Below are 25,416 nucleotides of genomic sequence, written 5' to 3' on the forward strand. Positions count from 1 at the left end.
CATTCTTTAATTGTAATAATTTTTATTACATTAATCCTAATAAAATCTTATTAATTTTCAAATTCCTAATAACATTTCTTTAGACGGGGAGCCAATATGAATTATACTTTCAATAGATTTTAAAAATTCTTACAGAGTAATCAAAATAAAACATTTATATTTGTTTGAAAACAAAAATACAAGGAGTTTTAACGAAGAACTTGGCTGGATTTCTGATAAATAGTATTCCTCAATTATTTCTTACATACAAGTTTTTTTTTGTTTTAAATAAATAGAAATAGATTTACAGGACTACAGCATTTCATATATGGACTTTGGGTTCAATTTTCAGAAGTGCATAAGTCCGAGTGACTTGGCTTCCTAAATCACTTAGGAAAAGGAGACTCAGGATCCTAAGTTATTTAGGCACTTCTGAAAACTCTACCCTTCATGACTTCAATATTCTATGGTCATTGTTGTGAAGTATGAACTTCGCTTGATCTTTGTTTTAAACCCAAGAGTTCCGTTTTCAGTTCTCCAGGCTTAGGCGGCATTTCAGGTATAGTCTATAAAATAAATAAAACAAAGAGGTGTCAGTGCTCAAAATCTGTGACTGATATATAGAAAACTGAGCTAAACAAAACAGAAAATTAGACATCCCCTGAGAGGCAAAAAAGAACACTACATTCAAGTTACAATTTTGTCTCCCTCTTTCTTGAGCTAATTGTAAACTGATCTCTAGCATCAACCAAATTTCTTTCTAATTCAACTTCAACTTCTTACATCTGGCAATTTGACTTTAATCCTTTGGAACAACTTGATCTTGGGGGGGGTGGGGAATACCTTTTCTTTTCCAAGGAACCCTTCCCACAGTACTAAATTCCATTCCAGGGAGGGAGAAGAGCCACTGAAACCTGGTTATTTTATAGGACATTAGAAGTGTGGGTGGCATTTTAGTTACTAGAGATCTGAAGTGGACTGTTTTTTCACCATCTCCCTTAAGAATAAAGCTCAAACTGATGTATCCTTCCCTTAATCGTCATGTATTGCCACATGGTTTCCTGATAAGCAGCTGTCTCACTTCAATTAAGTCATCCACCTTTGTAACTGCCATTCCAGTTAACCAGGTCAGGGTGCATGTGCACAAGGACTCCCAAAGATACAATTTGAAAATGGTGGGAGAATATGGGAAGTGCACAGGAACAAGAGCCTCTTCTACTCTTCAGAAGAGGAATGTAGCTGTATTATGTGGCCAGTATATATTTAAATTGCCAAAGGGAGCTTCAGATTATACGCCAAACCAGCATGGGTGATTGTGGAAATTCTCATCCTCACCAGCCCTCACACTGGTCTTGAAGATGAAACACTTACACTGGAGGTGGGGAAAAAAAATCAACCCTTCACATTATTTAACCTTTGCTGCTTTTAAAGCTATAAGCTTTTAGAGTCTTCACTAGTTTAAATAACTACAGATAAGCATTTTGTACAGCTATACATTTTGTCATTATATGTCAAATAAACCATTTCATAAAATTACTATATACTTCCTAATTACTAATCTACTGGTAGGAAAAGTATCACTCTAAAACTGTGGAAAGATTCTTTAGGGATAATTTTTCTTTTTAAAGAATTCCTATTTTGAAAAGGGCATTGTGAAACTGGTCTTTTGTTTCCTCTACTAGAGGGCAGATCTACCCCACCACTTTTCGAAATAAAGTTACACAAGTTTAAACAACAAAAGCTCTAATACAGATGGAGTGGGATGTCTTATAGGTTGCAGAAGCTCTAGGGCATTGGTTCAAATTTAAACCTGGTCACCAGTTACCATCCGATGGCTGCTGGATTAAGACAATCGGTTCAAATGAAACCACCCGGTACCTAGTGATTGCAATGTGGACGCATCTTCTATCACCGCAACTGGTACTTTTATCAGCAGCCTTAGGAGAGAAGCCAAAGTTCTAATAGGCATGGAAACAGAAGTTACCCCCTCTCCCCTCGAAGGATTGCCTCCAGATCAGGGAGAAGACATATGGGTGGGACACTGTGGAGTACCTTGTGCTGGTATTGCCATAATTTCTATTCTGTGGAGATAAAAAAAAATCTGCAGTCCTGAAGAGTGATGTTAAGTATTAAATTCAGTTTCTTTTTAATAGATTTGTTCTTAACAGCAAAATTTTGATTCTATTTCCTCTACATTTTTGGGAAAGATGGAAGAATAAATAAAAAGCGTGTATAATAGCTCCATCTGAGAAGATAATAAAAGCTCAGTTACCACTGCGTTAATAAGACAGCAACTGTTTACATCGGAGCCACATAAAATACTTTACGCTCTATGCAGCCACACTTTGCATCTGCACAGGTGTAGTAATAGTAGATTATGCTAGTGTATAAATAAGGCAACAAAGCCAAGTTAATTTCAGCTCCATTTTTTGAAGCGAAGGAATATTGTGGGAAGAGAGAATGGTTTTCCTAATGTAAAAGGGACAAAGTAAGAAAAAAAAAAAAAGGTTGTAAGAGTCAACAGCTTGAGAAAATATGGGAGGTAAAAAGCAAGCTGTAAGACTCAGATGTCAAACCATTACAATACTTTTTTCAACATTTGATTTGCATGGATTTTCACCCCTTACATTTCTAGACAAAGTGAACTACAAATCTCTACCAAGACTGGTTTCAAAGTAGCAGCCATGTTAGTCTGCATCCGTAAAAAGAAAAGGAGTATCTGTGGCACCTTAGAGACTAACAAATTTATTAGAAGCATTTCACCTGGTTTAGGATTGAATTCACAAAAATGTCACATGCTTTCCACTCAAATCATAAGTAGATCCAACTTTGCCCAGAAGTTCACTTTGGAGCTTTAGGCCTTAATAAAACAAGTTAACTTTTTCCTGGTTCTGTGTCCAATTCCTTTAAAAACAAAGGTTTATTATATACTTTCAGGTCCTGGAAAAATTACTACCTCCGCATGTAGTATTGCGTTACTACTACAATCTGCTTCCCAACCAAGCTGTGAAAGCAACTAACTGCTGACTCTGATTTAAGTGAAAGAAGAAAACAAAATATATCTTGTAGATATTACCGACTTGGGATTCTAGCTCTTCTAGTCCAGAGCTGAATTGAATCTTTTAACTCCAGAGAAAAGGTAACTTTGACAAAAATACGCTTAGAAGAGTACCAATTTTCATTGCACTCTAATACACATTGTTCTTCAAAACTGAGGGAAAATCCCAAGACATGACTTTCTAGCAGCTTCACATATTTGCCTCTTTTTCCTTATTATTGTACTTACAAACAAGCATATCAACCTTTTGAAATGGAAGTGTTTTGGTATTTTTGCCACAGTGACCTTAACTATGTCCACTGAACAGCATTCCTATAGGAGAAATTTCAAAACGCATATTACTTAGCAGTTATATAAGTGAAATGAAAATCAAAACCTTAAATCACTTACAAGATCAGGTCTGTAATATCTATGCACAACTTCTGCACCTGCAAACATAGCCAGTGTACTTGCACTGAGCATTTTCAAGTAGCGAGGCCAAGATACCCCAGCGGGCATGATGAAGAGCAGACGGCACTTGAGATTGGAATACTCCAACTGACCGAGTGAAAAATTAGGGGAAAAAAAGTTGCAATAAATTAGTATGCCAACTAGCCCACTCTGAAATACAATTCGCCCTACTGGAATCTGTTAACAAGAAACTACATCCACCTTCGGCAGGAAATAGAGATGGGGTGGGGAAGCCTTTTGCAATGGAGCCTCACTTAAAAAGTTTAAGAGCAAGTAAAGAAGAAACCGTGCTTTTAAAATGTTCAAACCTCTTAAACACACTACAGAGGTAACAGCTCCCCCTGTGGACATCAGCCGACGGGATTCTTTGTCCTTACCCCCAAAGGCACCTCCACAAACTCTGGAGAGAACCCCACTCCCCAACCATGCTACACCGGTGATTAAGGCATGGAAAATCCACCTACCTGCATGCAGCAAAGCTCCACTACACCGGTCTGACAGCGCTTGTGCTCTGTCCCGGACACTGAACATTAGGAGGAGGTCCCGGATGACAGGCTGTCCGCTCACAACAGGCCCAAGACCCCTGGGACAAGCCAGGCGACCCGGCCTTCCGCAGAAAAGGAGGAGCCGAGCGCCTCTCATCACATCATGTGACTCAGGGCAGGCCGGTCATACCTCACGTGAGTATAGCGGCTGCTACGGAGCTACGTCCATTGCCCGTCTGTCCTCGCCTCCCCGCAAATGGGAGACCCCCATAGGGAGCCGCTGCTGCGAGGCCCCCTTCCAAACTGGCTGGGGAGAGAGGATGCTGCGGTGATTAGGGAGGCACCCTCACTGTTCCCTTGTTTGGCTCAGTAAGTCTGTGTTCATTCATATCCCTGAATGGCCTAACGCATCCGTCAGAGACTCTCTGCTCTACCCGTAGTACACAGCAGTGGCCTAAAGGCTTAGCCCACTGTAGCAACCCACCCCCCCGAGGTAAGAGTAGCATTAACTGAGTGATTGCCTTAACAGTGAAATGCTGTAGGAATAGGATAGTAACTCCTAACGCTAGGAACTGTGGTTATGTTAACAATCCGGGAACAGTATTAGGACTGGCCAAGGGTCAGAATGTTTGGTGTTTTTCATTGGTTGTCCCCGGTTCTTGGCGTTGTGTGATTATGTGAGCGTCTCAGCTTTTGGGGTTGTTGGGTTTTTTTAGGTTTCTAGCCCTCGTGATTGTGGGGAGAAAGCTTGGAAATGTGACAACTACAGGCTCAAAGATAAGGCAAATATTTTTATGTCCGTCTCATATTTGGGGCCTGATTCATGATTTTTGGCATTTTGTGGTAGCAGAATTGTAGTTCTATGGTAACACTAGTTGCCTTGTTACAATATAGGCCCTACCCTTGCAAACATTTACATGCCTTCTTAACTTTATGCGTGTGAACCATGATCTAGCAAGGCACTTCTGCGTGTGCTTAACTTTAAGCATAAGTAGCCCTGTTGGCGTCAATGGGCCTAGTCACATGCACATAGGAAGGCATAGGTATAAGTGTTTGCATGATCAGAGCTGCAGTAGCCATACGGAAATACACTAGTTCTCTGTTGTAACTCTATAGTAAGCTGCAGCGTTAAGAACTGTTACTTTGGAATACGGTGGTGGTTTCTTTTAAAGGCTTTGGAATGTCTTTTAACAGTTACTAGAGACTGCTTATTGGATTTCTTCCTTCCCTTGTGTTATGTTACTTTTCCGGCATGCACTTGCATTGATGTGCACAGAGCAAGCAACCAGTAGTATGGGCAGGTTTGATGGACTGCCTGGCAAACACTGATCACATTCTGTCTTTAGTCTCCCCAATAAGAAGTACACAGGCGCTTTTTAACGTCTTATGGTCAGCGATGCCTTAACTGTGACCAAAGCCCAGCCTCTCCTCCGCGTCCGACTTCACTGTGGCTCAGTGTGAGAGCCACGCTTACTAGGAATGTCAGTTAGCAGATTGCGGATCCCCTCTCTCCAGCCCCAGGAATCTCAGAGCGTCCCGCCTTCTGGGCTGGGAGCGTGTCTAGCGTGGACCCAGTCGCGAATGCTGCCCAGTGACCAGCCCCCCTTGCACTGCCAAGAGAAAAAGCCGGAAAGTGGGAGGGAGTCAGAGAAAACTGGAGCCATGGAACAACCCCGGCGCATGGCAAACGTCCTGGGTCTGTCTGTCATCTAACAGGCTGGGGGGCGGGGTGGAGGCAGTCATCCAATAGGCTGCTGTGGTCCCTGGTGGTGGTGGGAGCAGGGAGACCCCCACCCCCTTTCACCCCATTTCTCTTCTTCTGCCTTCTCCCCACCCCCGCGAGCCTCGTGGTCATGGCCCGTGCCTGATCCGGATTGGCTGCCGTTCCCCACGTGACCGCTCGCTCGGCAGGCAGGTCGGCGGCGCTGTGCGCTTGAGGCGGAAGGGGCCGGGCGGGGGGGGCTGCGCGGGGAGGGGGCAGCGGACGGGTTCTGCTGTTGGCGCTCGCGGCAGCCCGCTAGGCCGGACGCACCAGCGGCCGGGGATGGAAGCCGAGGAGCCGGGCAGGTACACGGGACAGCTGGGCCTGGGCCTAGGCCTAGGCCTGGCGCGGGGAAGGCCCCTGCCCTCCCCATCTCCCCCCGCCCCTGAGCCGGCTGCCCGGCTCCCAACGGCCGGGCCCGGCGCATGGTGACGTAGGCGGGGCGGGGCCTGGGGGCCGCCGCCGCCGCGGGGAGGGTGCCCAGGGGGTGCTCGGCCTGTCTGTCCGCGCGTGGCAGGGTGTGAAGGGGGGTAGAGCGGGCGGGGACTGTGGATGTCGTCGCGCGGTGGGGGGGGGGGTCTCTAAGGTGCCACAAGTACTCCTTTTCTTTTTGTGTATACTAAGGGTGTATGGAGCGGGGGGGGGGCGTCTCTCTGTCTCTTCAGTTGCATCTGAAGAGTTGGATTTTATTACCCCCGAAAGCTTATGTCCAAATAAATCTGTTCGTCTTTAAAACGTCACCGGACTCCTCGTTGTTTCTCTGTTTATGCTAAGGGTGTATGGATCAGGGATCTGTGTCTGTGTGGGAGTTTGTGCCCATAGATGGGGGTTGTATTGAGCAGAGACCCTATGTTGGGTGGGTCTATGAGTATATATGGGGAGGCATATCTGGCGTAGGCGCCTCTGGTGTGCATGGGTATGGGTTGCAGGAGTGTCTCGGATGTCACTCGCCAGTGTTTGGTACAGTATTGCTTAAAGATACAAAACAGTGTGCATTATGCCTCAAATCACCTAGGCACCTATAACATCTTGCAAACCAGAGTGCTTCACGCACTCTGTATGTGTTAGATAAAGTAAAATAATTTGCCAACTTTGAATTTACTTAATCTTCCTTCAAAAGTCAGGTAATTCTAATTGTTTTATGCAGTGTTGTAGCCATGTCGGTCCCGGATACAACGTAGTAAGGTAATATCTTTTACTCAGCCAACTTCTGTTGGTGAGAGAGACAAGCTTTCAAGCCCACCTAGAGCTCTGCTTCAGGTCAGAGTTCTGTATGGACGCTCCCTGACTTACGCAATCGTTCCGTTCCAGAAAGCCTTGCATAACTCAAATTTTGTGCAAGTCGGAAATGTATACCTGAACATTATGCAAAAAAACAACCCAAAACCCTCTCCTATTTCTAGCTTATGGAACTTTTTCCGTAAGTGCGAATTTGCGTAAATCGGGCCTTGCGTAACCCGGGGACCGTCTGTATAAGCTTGAAAGCTCGTCTCTCTCACCAACAGAAATTGGTCCAATAACAGATGTTATCTCACCCACCTTGTATCAAATAAATCTAAGGCTTGGTCTGCAATACAGAGTTAGGTCGTTGTAAAGCAGCTTACATCAAGCTAACTCTGTAAGTGTCTACATTACAATGTTGCTCCCAGTCATGTGGGTCCACCACTACGCTGACCTAACAATTCTACCTCTGCGAGAGGCATAGCACTTAGGTTGATGTAGTGAGAGTGACACAGTGTCTGTGTAGACGCTGCGTTACTGAAATTTCCCGTAGGTTGTCAGCTCTGCACAGGACTCATCACTGTCAGTGCCCCACACAGGTAAGCTGGTGGAAGTACTCCTGGTAAGGATGTGCACCACAGACATAGGGGGCGTAGTGTGGACATGAACCACTGCAGTAACTACTGACTTAGGTCAACTTAATTTGGTAGCTTAGGCAAAGCCAAAGTTAGTTGGATGATAGCTTTAACTTACCTAGATTGCCCACATTCTGTGTATTTGACGGTATACTTTTAAGAACATAAAGTGTAATGTGTTATAATTAAGGCTAAGATTTAGTCATAGGTATTTTTGGTAAAAGTCATGGACAGGTCACGGGCAATAAATACAAATTCACGGCCCATAACTTTTACCAAAAATACCTGTGACTAAATCTCTACTTCTGGGGCCCCACTGCCCCCGGGGGGGGCCTGCTGGGGAGGTGGGGAGCTCTGCTTCAGTGCTGGGGGTTGACTTCCCCCCAAACCCTTCTGGTTGCTGCTCCTGGGGACCGCTCTCTGGACTGCTGCTGCTGCTCAGGCAGTCCCCAGGGTACCCCCAGGACAGCTGCTCAGGCACTCCCTGGGGAGTCAGCCACACCGGCTGTTGTTCCAGTGGTCACCGAAGCCAGCTGCCCAGGGCCGCCCAAGCAGCAGGTAGTGTGACTAGCCCTGGGATCTCTGCTCTGGCATTCACCGGGGCTGCCCCCAGGACCGCTGCTTGGACGGTCCGCGGGACCAGCCCCACTGGCTGCTACTTGCGTGGTCCCAGGAGCCAGCTGCCTCCCGAGCAGTGGCTGGAGCAGCTGGCCCTGGGTCACTCCAGCAGCGGCCAGTGCGACTGGCTGTGGGGTGCCCAAGCAGCTGGCCCCAGCTGCTGTGGAAGTCATGGGGGTCTTGGAAAGTCACGGAATCTCTGACTTCCGTGATGTCCGTGAAAGAATCACAACCATTAATTATAATTGTGTTATAGAAAAGTGGAAGAAAATAAGGCATATATTTAATGTGACTGTAATAATCTGAATATTCTGATTCTTGTATGCTTAATATTAAATTAATTAAAAAGAAGATGGGGTGTTCAGCAATGTTTGATTCCCACTATGTGATCAGAAGCATTGACCATTTATTTAATGGAATTGGATGTTCTACGTGTTGCTGTAATAGACTGTAACTGGAGAATGTAACATGCAGTGTGTGCCAACCCTGGTTAAGAATGTCATGATTTTATTTTGATTAAGTAATGTACTGAACAGGTTATAAACTTAAGAAAATTCTGAAAGATTAATGTTATATGGCTAACAATACTAACTTTTTTTCTTTTAAGATATTATTCTCCTCTTCAGCAAGCTCAAGCATTTTATACATTTCCATTCCATCAAATGATGACTGCAGCTCCTAACATGGAAATTATGAATGAACAACAGACTGTAGAGGGCATTCCAGATCCAGACTTTGCTCAAGAACCTATTCAAGGTAGTGTGACCAAATTAATATAACTTAATAAAATTTAAAATCTTGATTAACAAGGCTGAAAATGAAATTGATACTTAGTAGTTGATTTTCAAGGATGATTTGCCTTAATAATTTGCTTCTCTAGTCTCCTGATTTTTCTCTTTTTGGCACTCTTTGAACAAGTGTTCAGAAACTTGTTTTTTGTAACATATTTCTAAAAGAATAATGAAAATATTGCTGCATGCATATAGGAAAATACAAAGCAAACCCTGGTTGTAGTTTTGACATTGGTCAGTCTTAGGGGCGTATTCCTTCACCCGCTTACTTCCCTGGTCCTTCTTTCATGAACAGAGAGCAACAATTGATGTTTATTGGGGTGAACTTCCAGCAAGCATGATTTCAAAGAGCCCAATAGCACCTTATTTCAATGTAACTAGTTTAAAATGTAAAAATGTGATCGTTCACTTCCCAGCTTATGGCTGCCTCTGCTGCTTAAGAACCTAAGAACAGGGCCTCAAAACTGTCACAGTAAAAAAAGGCCTTTACACCAGCAAACAGTAATTTTTAATTCTTTCTTTTTATACCTCTATAACTAGCTAAGTACTAAAAATACACCTAAATTCTTAAAGTATAGGCCTTTACAAACAGGCCTAAATATCTATATCCTAACATTCAGCCTTGCCAAATTCTGATCTTTCATGATGAATGAAAATTTTCATAGGCGAGTAAACTACGATTAGTTGATTTTGTGTTGTGGTTTTTCTAAATCAGTCATCATGGTAAAAGGCCGGCAGCTAGACTTTTTTTGCTTCAGCTAGTAAATGTTCATAGCAGTTTTGTAAAATTAGCATAGTAGGATCTTGTTTTACTGAAAGTCTTTATTAGGGATACATATTTAATTACTTTGTTTTTGTGGTGAATTATAATCATCTGAATTTTTAATTACTACTTTAAAAACGAACTTTAACCCACCTACAAATATGAGAAGGCTAGAAAACATGTCTTGAGATACGTTTCAGTTGGGTGCTCTGAGCATTTCTAGGTAGGCCCTATTATCTTTAACCTTCATATATATCTTCCCTTTATTAGTTTTGGTGCTAAGTGTGCCAGAATGGGAGCCTGTGTAATATTGTCACCTTATTGCTTACTACTTGTAATGTCTGCCATACTTGAATGCTAGTTCTAAATCATTAGTAACTGTACTTTTCCACTATTTCAGAATTAATCCTTTATCCATATTTTGAATATAAGTGTGAGTCTCTCTGTATTAACATAATGCAAGAATGTTAAATCTGGGATGATGGTATCCCAGGCCTAATTGTGTGCCACATCTACATAAATATTTACTTTCACAATAGTTGCTGTAACCCTTGGCAAGATTAAATTGTATAGTTCTCCATCTTCTAGTTCAAGCAGTAAATGCTCTGCTCACTCTAACAGAGACACTATATTATTCACTACAGTTAGTGCAAAACTGTAGTATTGTATTTAGTACAGTTAGGCGTCTCATGTTGTGTTACGTGTTGTGATGAGGAAACAGTGTCTTTTAATTACGCTTCCATTTTGCTTTAGGTATTCCAGTAGTGTTCTGTTGAGCTATTCCAGGTCTTGCTGTAAACACTGAGAACTAGGTGAAGTCTCCTCAGGCTCATTAGCAGGGCATGAAAAGCTAACCAGACACCTACTAACAAGAAGACTAAACCTACTCTTCGGAGATAGATATGAAAGATCAGGGTGGTGTGACTCCTCTGGTGAGAAGCCCATCAACTCCCAGCCTTGGGAAGGGAGAGGTTGTTGGGGTTTCCTGTTAGGATGCTGTCCCTGGACCCTGTTTGGGAGCTCCATCTGTAGTGATAGTCTGGGTAGTAGGTGTCTGATAAATTTGAAATTCAACCCTGTTTTTGCTGCTGGGATTGGGAAAGACCTTGCTCTTCTCCCTTGAGAGTCTGCCTACTGGGAGTAGGGGTGGGTCTCTTCCATTCTGTGACTACTGGCAAAGATTTCTTGCTCCTGCAAGGAGAGGAAGAGGGAGGGAGATCTGTTGTTCTATCACTGCTACAGACTTCAATTTTTTGGGTCCTCCTTCCTTATGAAATAACTCAGTGCCTGACTGCTGCTGTTTTTAGCTTTCCTAAATAGCAGCAACAAGAGTGTGAAATTAACATGATTCTTGACAGTTTTGCTGTTGCCCACTGCAGTTCTGCATAGCAGCAGTGAAATAGATTACTGTGGTGCTAATTTTGTTATGCTACTGCTTGGCAAAGTGCCACAGATGCATCATGGATGTCTGCAGACTCAGGAAGGCAGTGAGTATTATATTTTTCTCATCTCCAAGATTATTCTCATGCTGAAAGTTCTTAAAAAATAAAATAAAAGCTTAAATTTTGCATTAGTTGATGGGGTTAGGCTTATCACTTGCCATTGTTAAATGGGCATTTGAGTTTTTTAAGCCCTGTTCATTAGTGTCACAGTGTTAGGATGTCAGGAATCAGAGGGGTAGCCATGTTAGTCTGTATCCACAAAAACAACAAGGATTTTGGTGGCACCTTAAAGACTAACAGATTTGTTTGGGCATAAGCTTTTGTGGGTAAAAAATCCCACTTCTTCAGACATTTTTTAACCACGGAAGCTTATGCCCAAATAAATCTGTTAGTCTTTAAAGTGCCACCGGACTCCTCAATATTAGGATGGTGGGTAGAAAGTCGTCACTAGGATCACATGTCATGACCAAAGTAGTGTCAGAACTGATAGTAAGTATAGAAATTCTATGCTAGAAGTTTATAAAGATGATTTTTTTTTCCTCAACTGCATGAATTACTTTCTGTTCATATATATCCTGGATAACAAATTCCCTTCTGGTCTCACTTTGTCAAATGGAAAGGATAATGGTGCACTCAAGTTTTTAAGTTATGCCTCACTGGAGGATGTCTATTCAGAGAAGGATAAACTCTAAATAGATTGTGCAATTTTATTTAAATTTCCTATATATGCTGTATGGCTGGGTTTGTGGTATAGGCAAGCTTATATCTTACATCGTGTGTTATTTATCTTCCCTCTTTCTTTCGATACACCATTCACCCAGCACCCTGAAGTATGCTAGGTGCTGAGAAACTGATCTCTAGTCATCGGCCTTTGCTTGTATATATAAGCTGAAGTCCCCTATAGCAGAGTAGAACTTACAGTATTATTCATTTGAATTTAGACTTTACTGCTTCTGCCTCCACCCACAAAACAAAAGAAAAGCTTATGAAATTTTCTTATCTCTTGAAGTGTTTCCATATATGGTGTACTGTATATGGCATATTAGCCTAAATTATCTGTGTGACTACTGCCATCTTGATTTGTGTTCTGTAGCCACAACATTGTAGTTTCTTCCACTGTGAGAACTGAAGTAGTGGTAGTTTGTTCAGGGTAGTTGTTTCTTTTTTTTTTTTTTTCAATTTATATTGACCCCCCCCCCCCCAAAAAAAAAAGAACTGGAGGGAGACAAAAAGAACAGGAAAGGAAAGGAAGGGGGGCATGGAGGGGAAAGGAGAGCAACATCTCAGTTTCCATCTGCTTGGAATTACTAAAGATTTTTAGAAAGTCAGACCAAATATTTTCAAATTTATTTGAGATCCCTCTTCTCTGAAATATTACCTGCTGCTGGTCAGCAAACCGTGGAGGCTGTCTGCTCTGCTGTCTAAGCAATATGAGTTGGTGGCCTTTTTTGTTTTTTAAATAAATCACTATGCATTCATAGTGGCTACTCTGATTATATGTGCATGTAGTTTTTGCTCTGCATGTATTTTCAACATCGAAGAACTTTTAAAGGTTTTGTTTGTTTGTGTTTTGAACAATTCTCAAATAGTGAGACAAGATGGGGCAGCTAAGCATATAAGGAAATAGGAAAAACTCCCAGTATTTACTGTGGCTATCAAGCATGTAACTCTTCAAGTCAGTTATAATTTATAGCTGAACTCTGACATGTGTCGAAAAAGGGTTATCTGCAAAACTTAAATTCCCTAGTGAAGTCCCAGATGGCCAAAGAATTAGCAATAAACATAGTTAATTAGGAGGTATGATAGGGAACTTGTATATGGACTTTTGTTGAGCACATCTTAAATTTTCTATAAAGTAACCATTTTTGTGTGTGATGTTCATTAAGCCAGAACCATGGTTTTGATTTAGGTGATCCTGTCAAGTGATATTCCCCGTGAGATAAAGTAGCATTCCATTGGATAATGAGTCTAATTTTCATCACTAGCAAATGAAACCAAATGCTCCCCTTTTACGTGTCCAGCAACTGTCAAAGCAAAATATGCCAGTACTGTCTGTCTGTTAGTATGAACCTAAACCTCCACAACGTCACTTTCTGACATGGGCTAGTGCTGTTCACAGACCAAACCTGGAATACAGAGCTTCAGCTGAAGGGTGTTTTATGTAAGGATTATTTTGCATGAATATTTTGAAGATGAGAACAGTTTTTAGTAGACAAATTTAAAATTTGAGCAGCATATTTTTGTATTAATGTTTGACATCAATATTATTAAAAAGAGTTCTACACTTTTAGAAAAGCCATGCAAAAAGGAAACTATTAATATGTGTTTCAGAAGTTACAAAGGGAAGGAAGAGAAAAACCAGATCAACAGAGCCAAAGAAACCAGCTGCTAAAGCAGCTAAATCAGCTAAATCAAAAGGCAAACAAGAGAAGATCACAGATACATTCAAAGTGAAAAGAAAAGTGGACCGTTTTAATGGTGTATCTGAAGCTGAACTTTTGACCAAGACTCTTCCTGATATTTTGACCTTCAATCTGGATATTGTAATTGTAAGTCATACATTTTAAGTAACATTTTGAAGTCTGTAACTCATGAATTATTATTTACTTTATTGTTTATCTAGCATTTTCATGATGAGATTTCACAGGATAAAGTAACATCCAAGTTGTTGTTTGTGTACAGTAGTTTCACGCTTTCTGCCAAGGATTATAGTAACTGCATTCTAGTTTATGGAAAAAATCTTAAATTTAAATATGAGGGAAGGTGGAAACTGTTCATACTATTATTCAGTGTTCTTTCCTTATTGTTTTCCCCCTAAGTGCTACACCTAACTTGTAAAATACATGTTGCGGTAATGCTGTAATGTTACACCTATAAACTGAGATCTTGTCTTAAATTTTTAAAATCTTGAAATAATTGAAAATTGTTAATTGAGCTCTGATTAATAGGCTTGACAAATGCATTATTATGCATTTCCAAGTAATTAGATCAGTTTGATAAACGTATTCCCTTTTCCCTTCATTATTTTAATCTGTTTTTGAAGCTACAATTTACTAATGCTTTGCTCTGTAGATTGGCATAAACCCGGGTTTAATGGCAGCCTACAAAGGGCATCATTACCCTGGACCTGGAAACCACTTTTGTAAGTTTATTGTTCTTTTCTTCTTTTTATTGGGATTTGCAGAAATCTGTCATAAGATTACAATTCAAATGAGGCTGTTTGTATTTTTAAATACTCTCAGCATTGTCTGTAATTTAATGACAGGCACATACTACTATGTTCTATCCTGTAAAGCCATACACACAAAACAAAGATGGATCGTCAGTGATTCCTCTGGTCTTGTTTATAAATGCGGGTTCAGAATTATGTAAACATAGTTACGGATTATATAATTGAAAAAATGACTTTGTTTAGTCTTAGTTTATTACAGCATATAATTAAATCAAAATCAAATTACAAATATTTGTGTTTTCATGGTTTTTTTAAATAAATCAGCGGTCACCAACTTTCAGAATAAAAACAGACCATCTTTCCCAAATACAATTTTCTGAATGCCCTACCAATTCTGTAAAAAGAACAGGAGTACTTGTGGCATCTTAGAGACTAACAGATTTATTTGAGCATAAACTTTCGTGGACTATAGCCCACTTCTCAGAAACTGCTGAGCTTGAATTAATATGCAAACTAGATACCATTAACTTGGGTTTGAATAAAGACTGGGAGGGGCTGGGTCATTACACATATTGAATCTATTTCCCCATGTTAAGTATCCTCACACCTTCTTGTCAACTGTCTAAATGGGCCATCTTGATTATCACTACAAAAGTTTTTTTCACCTGCTGATAGTAGCTGATCTTAATTAATTAGTTTCTTACTCCACTTTTTCATGTTCTCTGTATGTGCTCTTATTGTATGTTCCATTCTATGCATCCAGTGAAGTGAGCTGTAGCCCACGAAAGCTTATGCTCAAATCAGTTTGTTAGTCTCTAAGGTGCCACAAGTACTCCTGTTCTTTTTGCGGCTACAGATTAACACGGCTGCAACTCTGAAACCTACCAATTCTGTATTTACCTCTTTATTAACAAAACTCCTAGATGTCTGAATAAAACACAAACCCCTTCCACCCCACCTTCCAATCCCTCAAACTGGTAGTTTCCAACATTAATGGTACACCATATTTGAGATTTAAAAAAAAAAATACTGCTATATCTTTACAACTGCCTCATATTTATTTTAATAATTCTGGACACTTTCATTTTTCATCTGAATGTTGCTATTGGGGTAGAAGGGAGAAGTACAAAATTTGACTTAATTTGTGATTCACTGTAAACAAACTAGGGCTCATTTACCCCTTTCTGTTGTAGGTAGGTGCATAGCTTGTTTTCTGGGTTCTTTATAAAAGACTGTCTGCCCTTGATCTGTGTGAGCACCTGTTAACATCAACAGGAGTGACAAAAGGCTGTGTATGAGACACAAGTCTGGTGCCCACATCTTGTACTGGGTTTTTGTGTTAATGGATTTTTCATTTATTTTCCTCTGAAATGAGTGTGACACTGTCTAGAATGGCTCACAACTTTGAGTGCCTACCTCAGGGCAGACACCCCAAACTGGCCGTGTGTTCTATAATTAGACTTCACCAAGCCAGTAACAAATGTGAACTCCTGGATTATTACAACAATCTTAACACTTAGTCACAGACAGTCCCCTTAGACTCTCCAGCCTATTTTGCCACCCAGACAAACTGGACTTAGTGAAAAATGGTCACTTATATAAAAAAATCACACCACATTCAGGTTGCTTCCAAGTCCCATGAGACCAGTCACTTATCCCAGATTGATTGGTACCCTAGCTCTTACACCAAAGACAATGCCTGTAGCCAATCCTGTAATAAACTGTCTATAAACGTTTATTAACTAAGAAAGAAAGAAGCGTTATTTACAGGTTAAAGCAAGCAAATGTACACACAAATGAGTTTCCATCTAAATCTTAAGAGTGACAGAATTGTAGTGATCTGTCTATTCAAATTGTCTTTCAGGGCAGACCCTGGAGGATCTCTGGGGATGTCTGGCTTCAATTTAGAGTCTCTGGGCCCTTCAGAGTTCAAAAAGCCAAAAAGATATAGTTTCTTCTTGACAGGGATTTGTATTCCTTTCCCCCAGAGTGCAAGATGTTGGGATGAGTTTAGGTGGAGGGGGAGCAATAAACAGTCTTTTGTCCTCTGATGTTTCACAGTGGTTTGTCCGGTATCTATGGGCCTTCTTTGGTTGGCAGGCAACAACCCCTCCTGTGACAATCTAGTATTTCACACTTGATGTTTTTCTCCTGACTAGGGAGATTTACATTTCAGAGCAAACACTTAAATACTAACTTGATAATATGGGCTATAGATATTATAAGTGAGATTAATGCATGCAGCAACATACAAGCATTTCATAGAGTCTAAACACATTCTTATAAGACTAATACCTGTTTTGAGCAAAACAAACATACGTGTGACCTGGTCTGGTCCCCAGCTATGAGGTTGTCAGTTCTTAGCTAATGTATGCAGCCTGGGCAAGAACTGGCATCTAACCTGCCAGCATCACAATGAGCATTTTACTTAATGTGTATTTTATCATGAATCAGTCCAAATGTGTGCATGCTGATAAAACCATTTCGTAATATGAAGATGCTTCTTTACAGTGAGACAAACTAAACTTGTCATTTTAAACTTTTCATGCTACATCAAAAATTGGGGAGAGGTAGAAATAGTACTAAAATACGTAAGATAAGAACTTAAGTACAGAAAAAGTAAGTGTGCTTACTTTATGCCAAAGAGCTCCATGGCAGTGTACAGCACATAACTCAAATAAATAAAATGTTAATCTACTTATTAAAATTCAAACAATCCATGTCCAATACAAAAAGATAAGTGATGACAGGATAAGGTAGTAAATTAGACTAACAGGTATACCAAAAAATATAAGGGAAAAAACAACTCTGAAATGGTGGTAATTGGTGTGGGTTTTTAAGTAGGGGGGGAATAACAGATGAACATCAAGGGGAGTAGCTTTCATAGTAAAGATATGATTGGTTGCTGACTGAAGACATGATATCGAGATCTGTAAAAGTCAGGGGATGTGCTGAACGTGCGTAGCAGTTCAAAGGAGCCTTGAGGAGATCTCATACTTAATCAGGGCTTGCACCATTTTGGGTTCCTAACATGAACAGTGTCAACTTGCTTAATATTAGAACAGCCTAGATTTTTGAAGACTTTCATTATAAAGTTAACTAACCTTTCAACTTCGTTTGTTTTGCTTGACCAATATTGCTTTCTTTTCATGCTCTTTGTTTTGAACCTCTGGTAGTCTGTAATGGTCTGTCGTCTGGTTTTTTTTTGTTGTTGTTGTTGCTTTTTGTTTTGGGAGCCGCTTTTTGTTTGTTTGTTTTTTTGTTTTGTTTTTATAGCCCTTGCTGAAAATGTGTTCTCTCCAGCACCACAATGAATTCTCCATATCTAGGATAATGTTTCTAATGCTAATTTTGTGGTCCTGAGCTTCACAAGAGGAACCAAATAGAATTAATGTGGAAATAGATATTGATCAAAGTTGTTCCATTTTTACTTAAGTCATAAAATTTAAAGCTACAAATTTAACTTTTAGGAACAAAGCCCTGTTTATGGAAACAAGGAATCCCGTGGTGGCATTACATTTTTCAACAGGGATTTTTCTATCTTGAATCAGTATAGAAACAATGCTCACTATAAGCAGTCTTTAAAATAAATAAACGTAGACAAGGCAATCATCTTCTGAAATGTTCGCTTAACATGGAGTATTTCTTTAGCATTCCACTACTATATACTGGGCAATCCCTTTTTTTAAATAGCTTTCATATTTTTCTTCATTTTAGTATCTCCTTAGAAATAAATACTTCATTATAGTATTTTGGCATCTTGAAGTATTTCAGAATGCAGATGAGTAAACTTGTATCTTCTCTCTTCACAGGGAAGTGTCTCTTTATGTCTGGGCTGAGTGAGGAACAATTGAACCATATGGATGACCACACTTTACCCCAAAAATATGGTATTGGATTTACAAACATGGTGGAAAGAACAACACCAGGTAGCAAAGACCTCTCCAGGTAGGAAAATGCAGGATAGTACCATATTTAAACAAGGAGTGGTAGCCAAGGTCTTAATCTCGAATGCAATTGTTTTTTCTCATTTAGCAAAGAGTTTCGAGAAGGAGGACGAATTCTGATGCAGAAATTGCAAAAGTATAAACCTCGCATAGCAGCTTTTAATGGAAAATGTGAGAATCTTAATTTTGAATCATTCTTTTTCCAGCAGCCTTCTATGTGGCGTATAATGATCTATCTTCATTTCATTTTAGGTATTTATGAAATTTTTAGTAAAGAAGTTTTTGGAGTAAAGATTAAAAAATTGGAATTTGGATTGCAGCCCCACAAAGTCCCAGACACAGAAACTGTAAGTTCTTGCAAAGTTATTTCAACACTAGTGAAACCAATGAAACCCACTTACACCGGTGGTGAATTATGCCCAAAATGTGTGTGGGAAAGTGAAGGGGTCTTATTTAAACAGAAAAGAATGGGATTGGGCAAATATAATCCTTTCCTCAGCCAGACTTTTGTAGGGGTTTATAGGTTTGCTTTTGGAAATAGTGTATTATTGTCAGCAGGATAAGTTACATGCTGAAAAGGCATCTGTAGTCTGAATAAAAAAAATTATTGACCATCATGAATACCCCTAATTCACCCACAAATAGGATATTATAACTTGACAACAAGTATACCATTCAGAAACTCAAAAATCCAATCTAAATACTACGGTAACAACCCCCACCCCACCCCCCACACACACACCACCTTCTTTGTTAACAAGGAGGTACTCGAGCATAGACACCGACTCCATGGGTGCTTCAGGGGTGGAGCACCCACTAAGAAAAATTAAAAGGAGGACTTGTGGCACCTTAGAGACTAACCCATTTATTTGAGCATAAGCTTTCGTGAGCCACAGCTCACTTCATCGGATGCTATTACCAGCAGGAGAGTAACACACAAACTCACTCTCCTGCTGGTAATAGCATCCGATGAAGTGAGCTGTGGCTCACGAAAGCTTATGCTCAAATAAATGGGTTAGTCTCTAAGGTGCCACAAGTACTCCTTTTCTTTTTGCGAATACAGACTAACACGGCTGTTACTCTGAAACCTGAGAAAAATTAGTGGGTGTTTAGCACCTGCCGGCAGTCAAGCTCTCCCTGCAGCACCTCTCCACTGCCAGCGGCAACACTGGTCACGCCTCCTGCTCCCTCCCAGTGCCTCCTGCCTGCCACAAACAGCTGTTTCACAGCATGTAGGAAGGTGGGGGAGGAGCGGGGACAGGGCATGCTTGGGGGAGGAAGCAGGGAAGGGACAGGGGCTTGGGGGAAGGGGTGGAGTGGGGGGTAGGGCCTGGGGTGGAGGGGAGTGTCGAGCACCCCCTGGCTAGAGGGGAAGTCAGTGCTTGTGGACTCAAGGATGACCATGACACTAGTCCAAGCATGGGGGAGGGAACACGTAGTCAGGCACTGTGCTATAAGTGGTAGTAACAAAACTGCTGTATCTGAGCATGCAAGGGGATCAGTACTTTTAAATGCAGCCTTCTAAAGGTGACTTTCAGTTGCACTCTGTTGAATTTTGATGTTTCAATACAATTCTTTGAGGAAGAGTGTTCATGGTGGACTGTAAGTAATGAGTGGACCATAAAGTACTAGCATGGATGGAATGTACATAGACTTGATCCACAAACTGTTCTTAAAATACCCCTTCGATGGATACCTTGAATTTTAATATTGTAACATATTGGTTGTGTTCTAATTCATAAACTCAAATACTGTATTATTCATAAATAAATATTGTAATTTATTGGACAAGTCACTTAATTTTTCTGAGTTAGTTTTAAATCTTAGTTTTTCTAGGGCAGATCCTCAGGTGGTGTAAATTGTCATAGCTCTGTCAGCTGATGATCTTACCTCTCTGTCCGAGGTAAGATCCTCAGCAGGTAAGCGAAAACAAGGACGTAAGTATTACCCAGTCTCATGAGGATTAATAAATGTTTGTACAAAAGCTTAAAAATATAAAGGTGATTAAGTGCTTAGTTATTCTTGAGGTTTTTACATATTGTATGCTTTACTGACCTCTAATTTAGCATTGCTTGCTTTTTGTTGTCTCTTTTGTAAAGCTCTGCTATGTTATGCCATCATCCAGTGCAAGATGTGCTCAGTTTCCACGTGCACAGGATAAAGTTCATTATTACATAAAGCTTAAAGATTTAAGGGATCAACTGAAAGGCATTACGCCAAACACAGAGGTGCAGGAGGTGCACTATACGTTTGATTTACAGCTTGCACAAGGTATAGTGCTTTTTGGTAATCTTTTTCTTAAAATGTATATGGTAGCCATATCATCAGGTTTGATATGAGATAGATAATATATAGAACCAGCAGTTATCAGGGTAGAAGGAAATTAAGAATTATAGGAAACACATAACTATATTCCCTCTAATTTACAACAGACTGTGTAGAACTAAGCATGTTACTTATGTCATCTTTTCTTAATCTTAATTACCCATTATCTCATGGAAGGTGGGATAAGAACTTTGTTTAAAGTAAAAATACATGTATACAGTGTTGTGTTGTGTGATGTAATGTTCATGGTTTACTATTATCCTGAAGATTAAGATATTTGAGGCCTTTTTCTCCAGAGGATGCTAAAAAGATGGCAGTTAAAGAAGAAAAATATGATCCAGGTTACGAAGCGGCATATGGTGGTGCTTATAGTGAGAAAACCCCCTATGAGCATGAACAGTGTAACTTTGCTTCAAATGGAACAGGTAAAAAGTGATGCTTGTGGCTTTTAATCTCCAAGTCTTTACATACGAGGATTATTTTTCTGCATTTCTACCATTTCAGGCAGCTTCCACAGTTTTTGTTTAAAGTTTTGAAGAACAACATTTAAACTGTTAAATTTATAATTTCTTCTATATCATTTTATCAGGACATTAGGGCCCCCTTTTCTGTTTGGGGGGGAAGAGGGGAGACATTTTTTTTCTTTTTTCCTGGACACTCATTTGTATTTAAATAAAATATCTTCTGTAACTTCAGCGACTTTCCCAAAATCAGATTTTAGGGATTGTTACACAAATCTGTTGTGTAAAAATAACTAACCATTTACAAGTCATATATGGAATCAACCTAGTAGAGCATCATAATTATCATTTTTTGCCATAAATTTACATAGGGCTTTTCATTACAAAAGAAATGGTCATTACCTCTGAATTTATACTCTAAGAATAGCAAGACCTGACAAGTGATAAAAAAAAGAGAGAAATAAGGTTATCCCGTTCATCTTGCTACTGGTGACGGATGATGTATTCAAATGTATTTTTCCTGTATCAGGATGGTTTGTGGTTCCCATATAACTTCATAAATTGATTTGAAGGCTAGTGTAAATGCACATTTTTGTATTAATACACTGTTAAGACTGAGAAATCAAAAAAAACCCCACCAAAACCACAGCGAGTGTAGTGTATCCCATTTAATGTTGTGTAGGAAACCTTAACTTTTGGTATTCCCTAACTTTGAGAACATTGTTTTAACTTTACATCAAAACTAGGTTTTGCACTTAACTTTTTTGTGGATTTCTAATTGTAAAGAGATATTGGGTGTTGGGGAGAAAAAAAGAAACATAGAGCTTATGTATGCTGTGGAGCCTGAACATTTCTTGACCTGGGACAGAGCTGCTATCTTGCAGATCTTTCACAAAGTACACAATTTCAGCCCCAAGTGAATTTGAGAAAACTATTAGCAACAGAAAAAACTCAAGGGGAGAATAGAATGAGAGTTGGAACTCTGACTGTAGCAGAATAGCCATTATTACGAATTCTGGTTTTCATTTCAAACCAAAAATGGAGGAGGTCCCATTGGTCACAACTGAAGAACAGGTTTAAATTCTATATAGGGGAACTAATGAATAATTACCAACTTCTGATAATGGTCTTTAAATTTCATGTCCTAATCTTGTGCTCTGATGTAGATTGCTTCCTGTTCATGATCTTTCGAGTTCGTTTCTTAGTCTCATATAATAAACTAAGAAACACAATGGGGTTTGGTGTGGTGTTATGAAGACTGGGTAGGCAGGATCCAAACAAAATTGAGAATTTTTACATGTGTTTTCTGTGTGTTCATTGCTAATGAAACAACTAATTTCTGCTCAGACTTGCTCAGTCACAATTCAAATAAATATAAGTTATTTTTTAGGAAGTTAACATGGATTAGAGAGTAATCAAAAGAAAATATTGAAAAGGAGTTAATGTAAAAACTGAAAACATGTCTCCGCACCACAGCTAGCAGAGCGAATAGAAAAATGGGAGGCGGGGGGAGAAATGCTTGGAAAAAATTTTCATCAAAAGCAACTTTTCTGAAACTTTCCTACAAGTATGATGCCAGCTAAACTATTAATACTTCTGTTCGTTTCACTAGAAGTGAACAATCTAGACTACAGTGGGGGGTCATCCTTCGGTGACATTCCTAACGGACAGTGGATGATGCAGTCCTTCACAGACCAGATTCCAGAATTCAGTAACAGTGGGGCACAAGAGCAAGAAGAAAGCAGTGTGTAAAAGCTGCCTCTTTGGCAGCTAGGCATAAATGCTGCAGTTTTAATGCAGTTATCAAGAACGGTACCTCAGTTCTCTAACTGAAGCATTTTAATAGTATTTTACTTGTTATTTTATTATAGTCCAAATCAGTTGTGTGGTAGATTTAATCCTATGAAGTAAGTAATTTTTAAGGGAATGTCCAACATTTAAAAAAAAAAAAGTAGCCCTTTTTGTATATGAGTTTTATATTTAACTTACACCATTTCTTGCAGTTTGACAAACTGCTTTCTTGTATGTGAAGACTGATTTCTTTTGGGGTTACTTTAATTCTGTAATTTGTAGTGCAGTAGTTTGTGGAATTCTACTTTTTACTGATTCCTTCATATGGGGGGATATTTTAACCCTTTTATATGCAGAGTGGAAAATGGGAACATAAAAGCCACTTGCTGATTAAGATTACCACTGTTGCTTGACAGTGTAGCCCTGCTCTCACAGGGAATAGGGTTTTAAAGTCAATGTAGTTACATGAATTGTGCATTTTCAAGGCCTGCCTTCTGTTCTCTGCCACAAGTGAGAGTTTCCCACTTTGCTTTCCAAGCTCCATCCCCATTTAGCTCATTTGCCATTTGGTACCTGGAGCCTAAGACACTTGAGACCTCATCTCCCCCACCTTGTAAAAGGGGGGAGGAGAATCCAGTTTGTTGAGCGGGGGCAGGGCTTGAAGACTCCTGCTTAGTTGTCTTGAATAAGGCTGCCTAGTATCAGCTTCACCCTCTAAGAAATGAGGTGGACACGGTTGGGCTCTGTGGAGCCGAAGTGCCCTCCCTCTCCTCCATGTCTGGTCTCTGACTTCCCACTTGGCTTACACTGAGCAGCTCCTTATGGTGCAACAGTAGCACTAAATGGGGGGAGAGCACACCTTGGTACTGGCCAGCTTAGAGAGCATGCTTTCAGACAATGGGGAGGCCATACTCCCTGTAAAATATAAAAGCAGACACCTTATTTGCACATGTCACCAAGAGGGAAAACTAGCATGGGGCTGGAACAGGGATTAGGGAGGTTTCTCCTCCTTGCTTCCTCTTCCCCCTCCTCCCCCCCACCCCCCCCCAAAAATTATGGTATGAAGTTAAAGCCACGGGCAGCTGCTATGTGAATATAAAGTCAACCCTGGAAAATAGTCTTCTAAAGTACTTAATAGTTTGTGTTTCTAGACAAACTTTGACTTATGTGGCCAATTCAGGGAGTGAAATGAGTTTTCCATGCTTGTGTATAAAATATCACTCTTTCCCTCTTTTGAACAGAGAGGGGAAGATATGTCTTGAAGTAAAAGCAATAAGCTGATCAAAACATTTAATGTTTTGGTGATCTTATGAGAGTAGGTGCTTTGTATACTTGAAATATGCACAAACTGTATCTTCTTAATCCAAACTGGTCAGATATTACACTACCAGAGATTTTATCCTTTCTTCCACGCTTTGGCAGTTGCTGTCATGGATTGAATGGAACCAGGCAATGCAGAACCTAAGCCTGCTAACAACTTTGGATCTCACACACCCAGGTAGCACACTGCCAGCTCAGTGGGAGGCAGGCATGATGTTTACAGTTCTCTTCCCCAGTTGTGTGTCTTAATCCTAAGAGAAATTTTTAAATCAAGACAAAATGTGCATTGTGATTCTGATCATGTTTGTTAGCCTCAGTGTAAAGCTGTTCATTATGTGGTCAAAGATATATGGAAATTGTTCATTTGTTATTTAAAATGTACTGTATCGCTGTTTACATGGACATGTTCCTGCAGGTGCTCAAAAGTGCCTTGCATCAGGGATTTGTAACAATTCGATTTATTTTTCAACAAAAGTATGTGAAGCATGTAACTACTATTGCTGAGTAGATAGTGCAATAGTACATAAATTCTGTAAAGGTGGCTTTTTAATTTGAAGGGAAAGTTCTGTTCTTTGACAGGTGCCTACTAGATTATGTAGGGATAAAGTAGAGTTAAATGTACAATGACAGTTTCATTAAATATGGCAAGTAATGTGTGTGCATTCTCTCAAATTGGTGCTGTAACATGGAGGTTTTAAACCCATCTTGAAAATCTACCAGTGTTTCACAATAAAATCAGGAATTGTACTGGAATATCTTATTGCGTTAAAGTGTGATATTTTGCCCTCTGACTAGTGATGGGATCTGATTATGATGCATGTAAACACCTGCTGAATGGCTTCACTGTAGTGTTTTGAAAAGAAGCACTAAGTGGCTGCACTGAAAAAGAAAATTAGACCTATTGAAATGTTTTTCATTCATTTTGGTTTAATGCTGCTTAAAAAAAACAGGACTAGAAAGCTAAAACATCTTGTACTCAGCACTAAGCACTGCTCGTATAGATTCAACAAGCAAGTGGAATCTTCTTTAGAGGATACAAAACATTGCATGAAAACCCATTCTGTTTAGTCCTGATTTTCATATTTGTAAACATTTTAAAATGTCTTTAATCAAGTAAACATATCTCACAATATTACTAGAAACTCAAGCTAATCTGAAGTTTGTATGTGTGTTTTACCCCCATACCAGTACATTAA

At 40.0% G+C, this 25,416-nt stretch overlaps 2 protein-coding genes across 7 annotated transcripts; one reads left to right on the top strand and one right to left on the bottom strand.

Annotated features, from left to right (window-relative positions):
• Positions 1-4,091, bottom strand: UQCC6 (ubiquinol-cytochrome c reductase complex assembly factor 6). 2 transcript variants are annotated; one of them, XM_077828582.1, is made up of 3 exons: positions 3,952-4,091; positions 3,428-3,574; positions 1-545 (listed from the first exon to the last, which is right to left on the bottom strand). In XM_077828582.1, the coding sequence occupies exons 1-3, from the start codon at positions 3,955-3,957 to the stop codon at positions 450-452; spliced, it is 249 nt and encodes an 82-aa protein (XP_077684708.1). In that variant the 5' UTR covers positions 3,958-4,091; the 3' UTR covers positions 1-449. The 2 variants fall into 2 exon arrangements, with proteins under 2 accessions (XP_077684708.1, XP_077684716.1); XM_077828590.1 differs by having other exon boundaries at positions 3,428-3,578; positions 3,952-4,063.
• Positions 4,089-24,980, top strand: TDG (thymine DNA glycosylase). 5 transcript variants are annotated; one of them, XM_077828569.1, is made up of 10 exons: positions 4,089-4,167; positions 8,816-8,964; positions 13,536-13,753; positions 14,277-14,346; positions 18,189-18,324; positions 18,412-18,494; positions 18,576-18,670; positions 20,423-20,594; positions 20,945-21,073; positions 22,722-24,980. In XM_077828569.1, the coding sequence occupies exons 2-10, from the start codon at positions 8,871-8,873 to the stop codon at positions 22,859-22,861; spliced, it is 1,137 nt and encodes a 378-aa protein (XP_077684695.1). In that variant the 5' UTR covers positions 4,089-4,167; positions 8,816-8,870; the 3' UTR covers positions 22,862-24,980. The 5 variants fall into 5 exon arrangements, with proteins under 5 accessions (XP_077684695.1, XP_077684661.1, XP_077684677.1 ...); XM_077828535.1 differs by lacking the exon at positions 4,089-4,167 and adding an exon at positions 4,179-4,341; XM_077828551.1 differs by lacking the exon at positions 4,089-4,167 and adding an exon at positions 4,210-4,465.
• Positions 24,981-25,416: the final 436 nt, after the last annotated feature.

The sequence above is a fragment of the Eretmochelys imbricata genome, chromosome 1, assembly GCF_965152235.1.
Source record: "Eretmochelys imbricata isolate rEreImb1 chromosome 1, rEreImb1.hap1, whole genome shotgun sequence".
Taxonomy (NCBI): domain Eukaryota; kingdom Metazoa; phylum Chordata; order Testudines; family Cheloniidae; genus Eretmochelys; species Eretmochelys imbricata.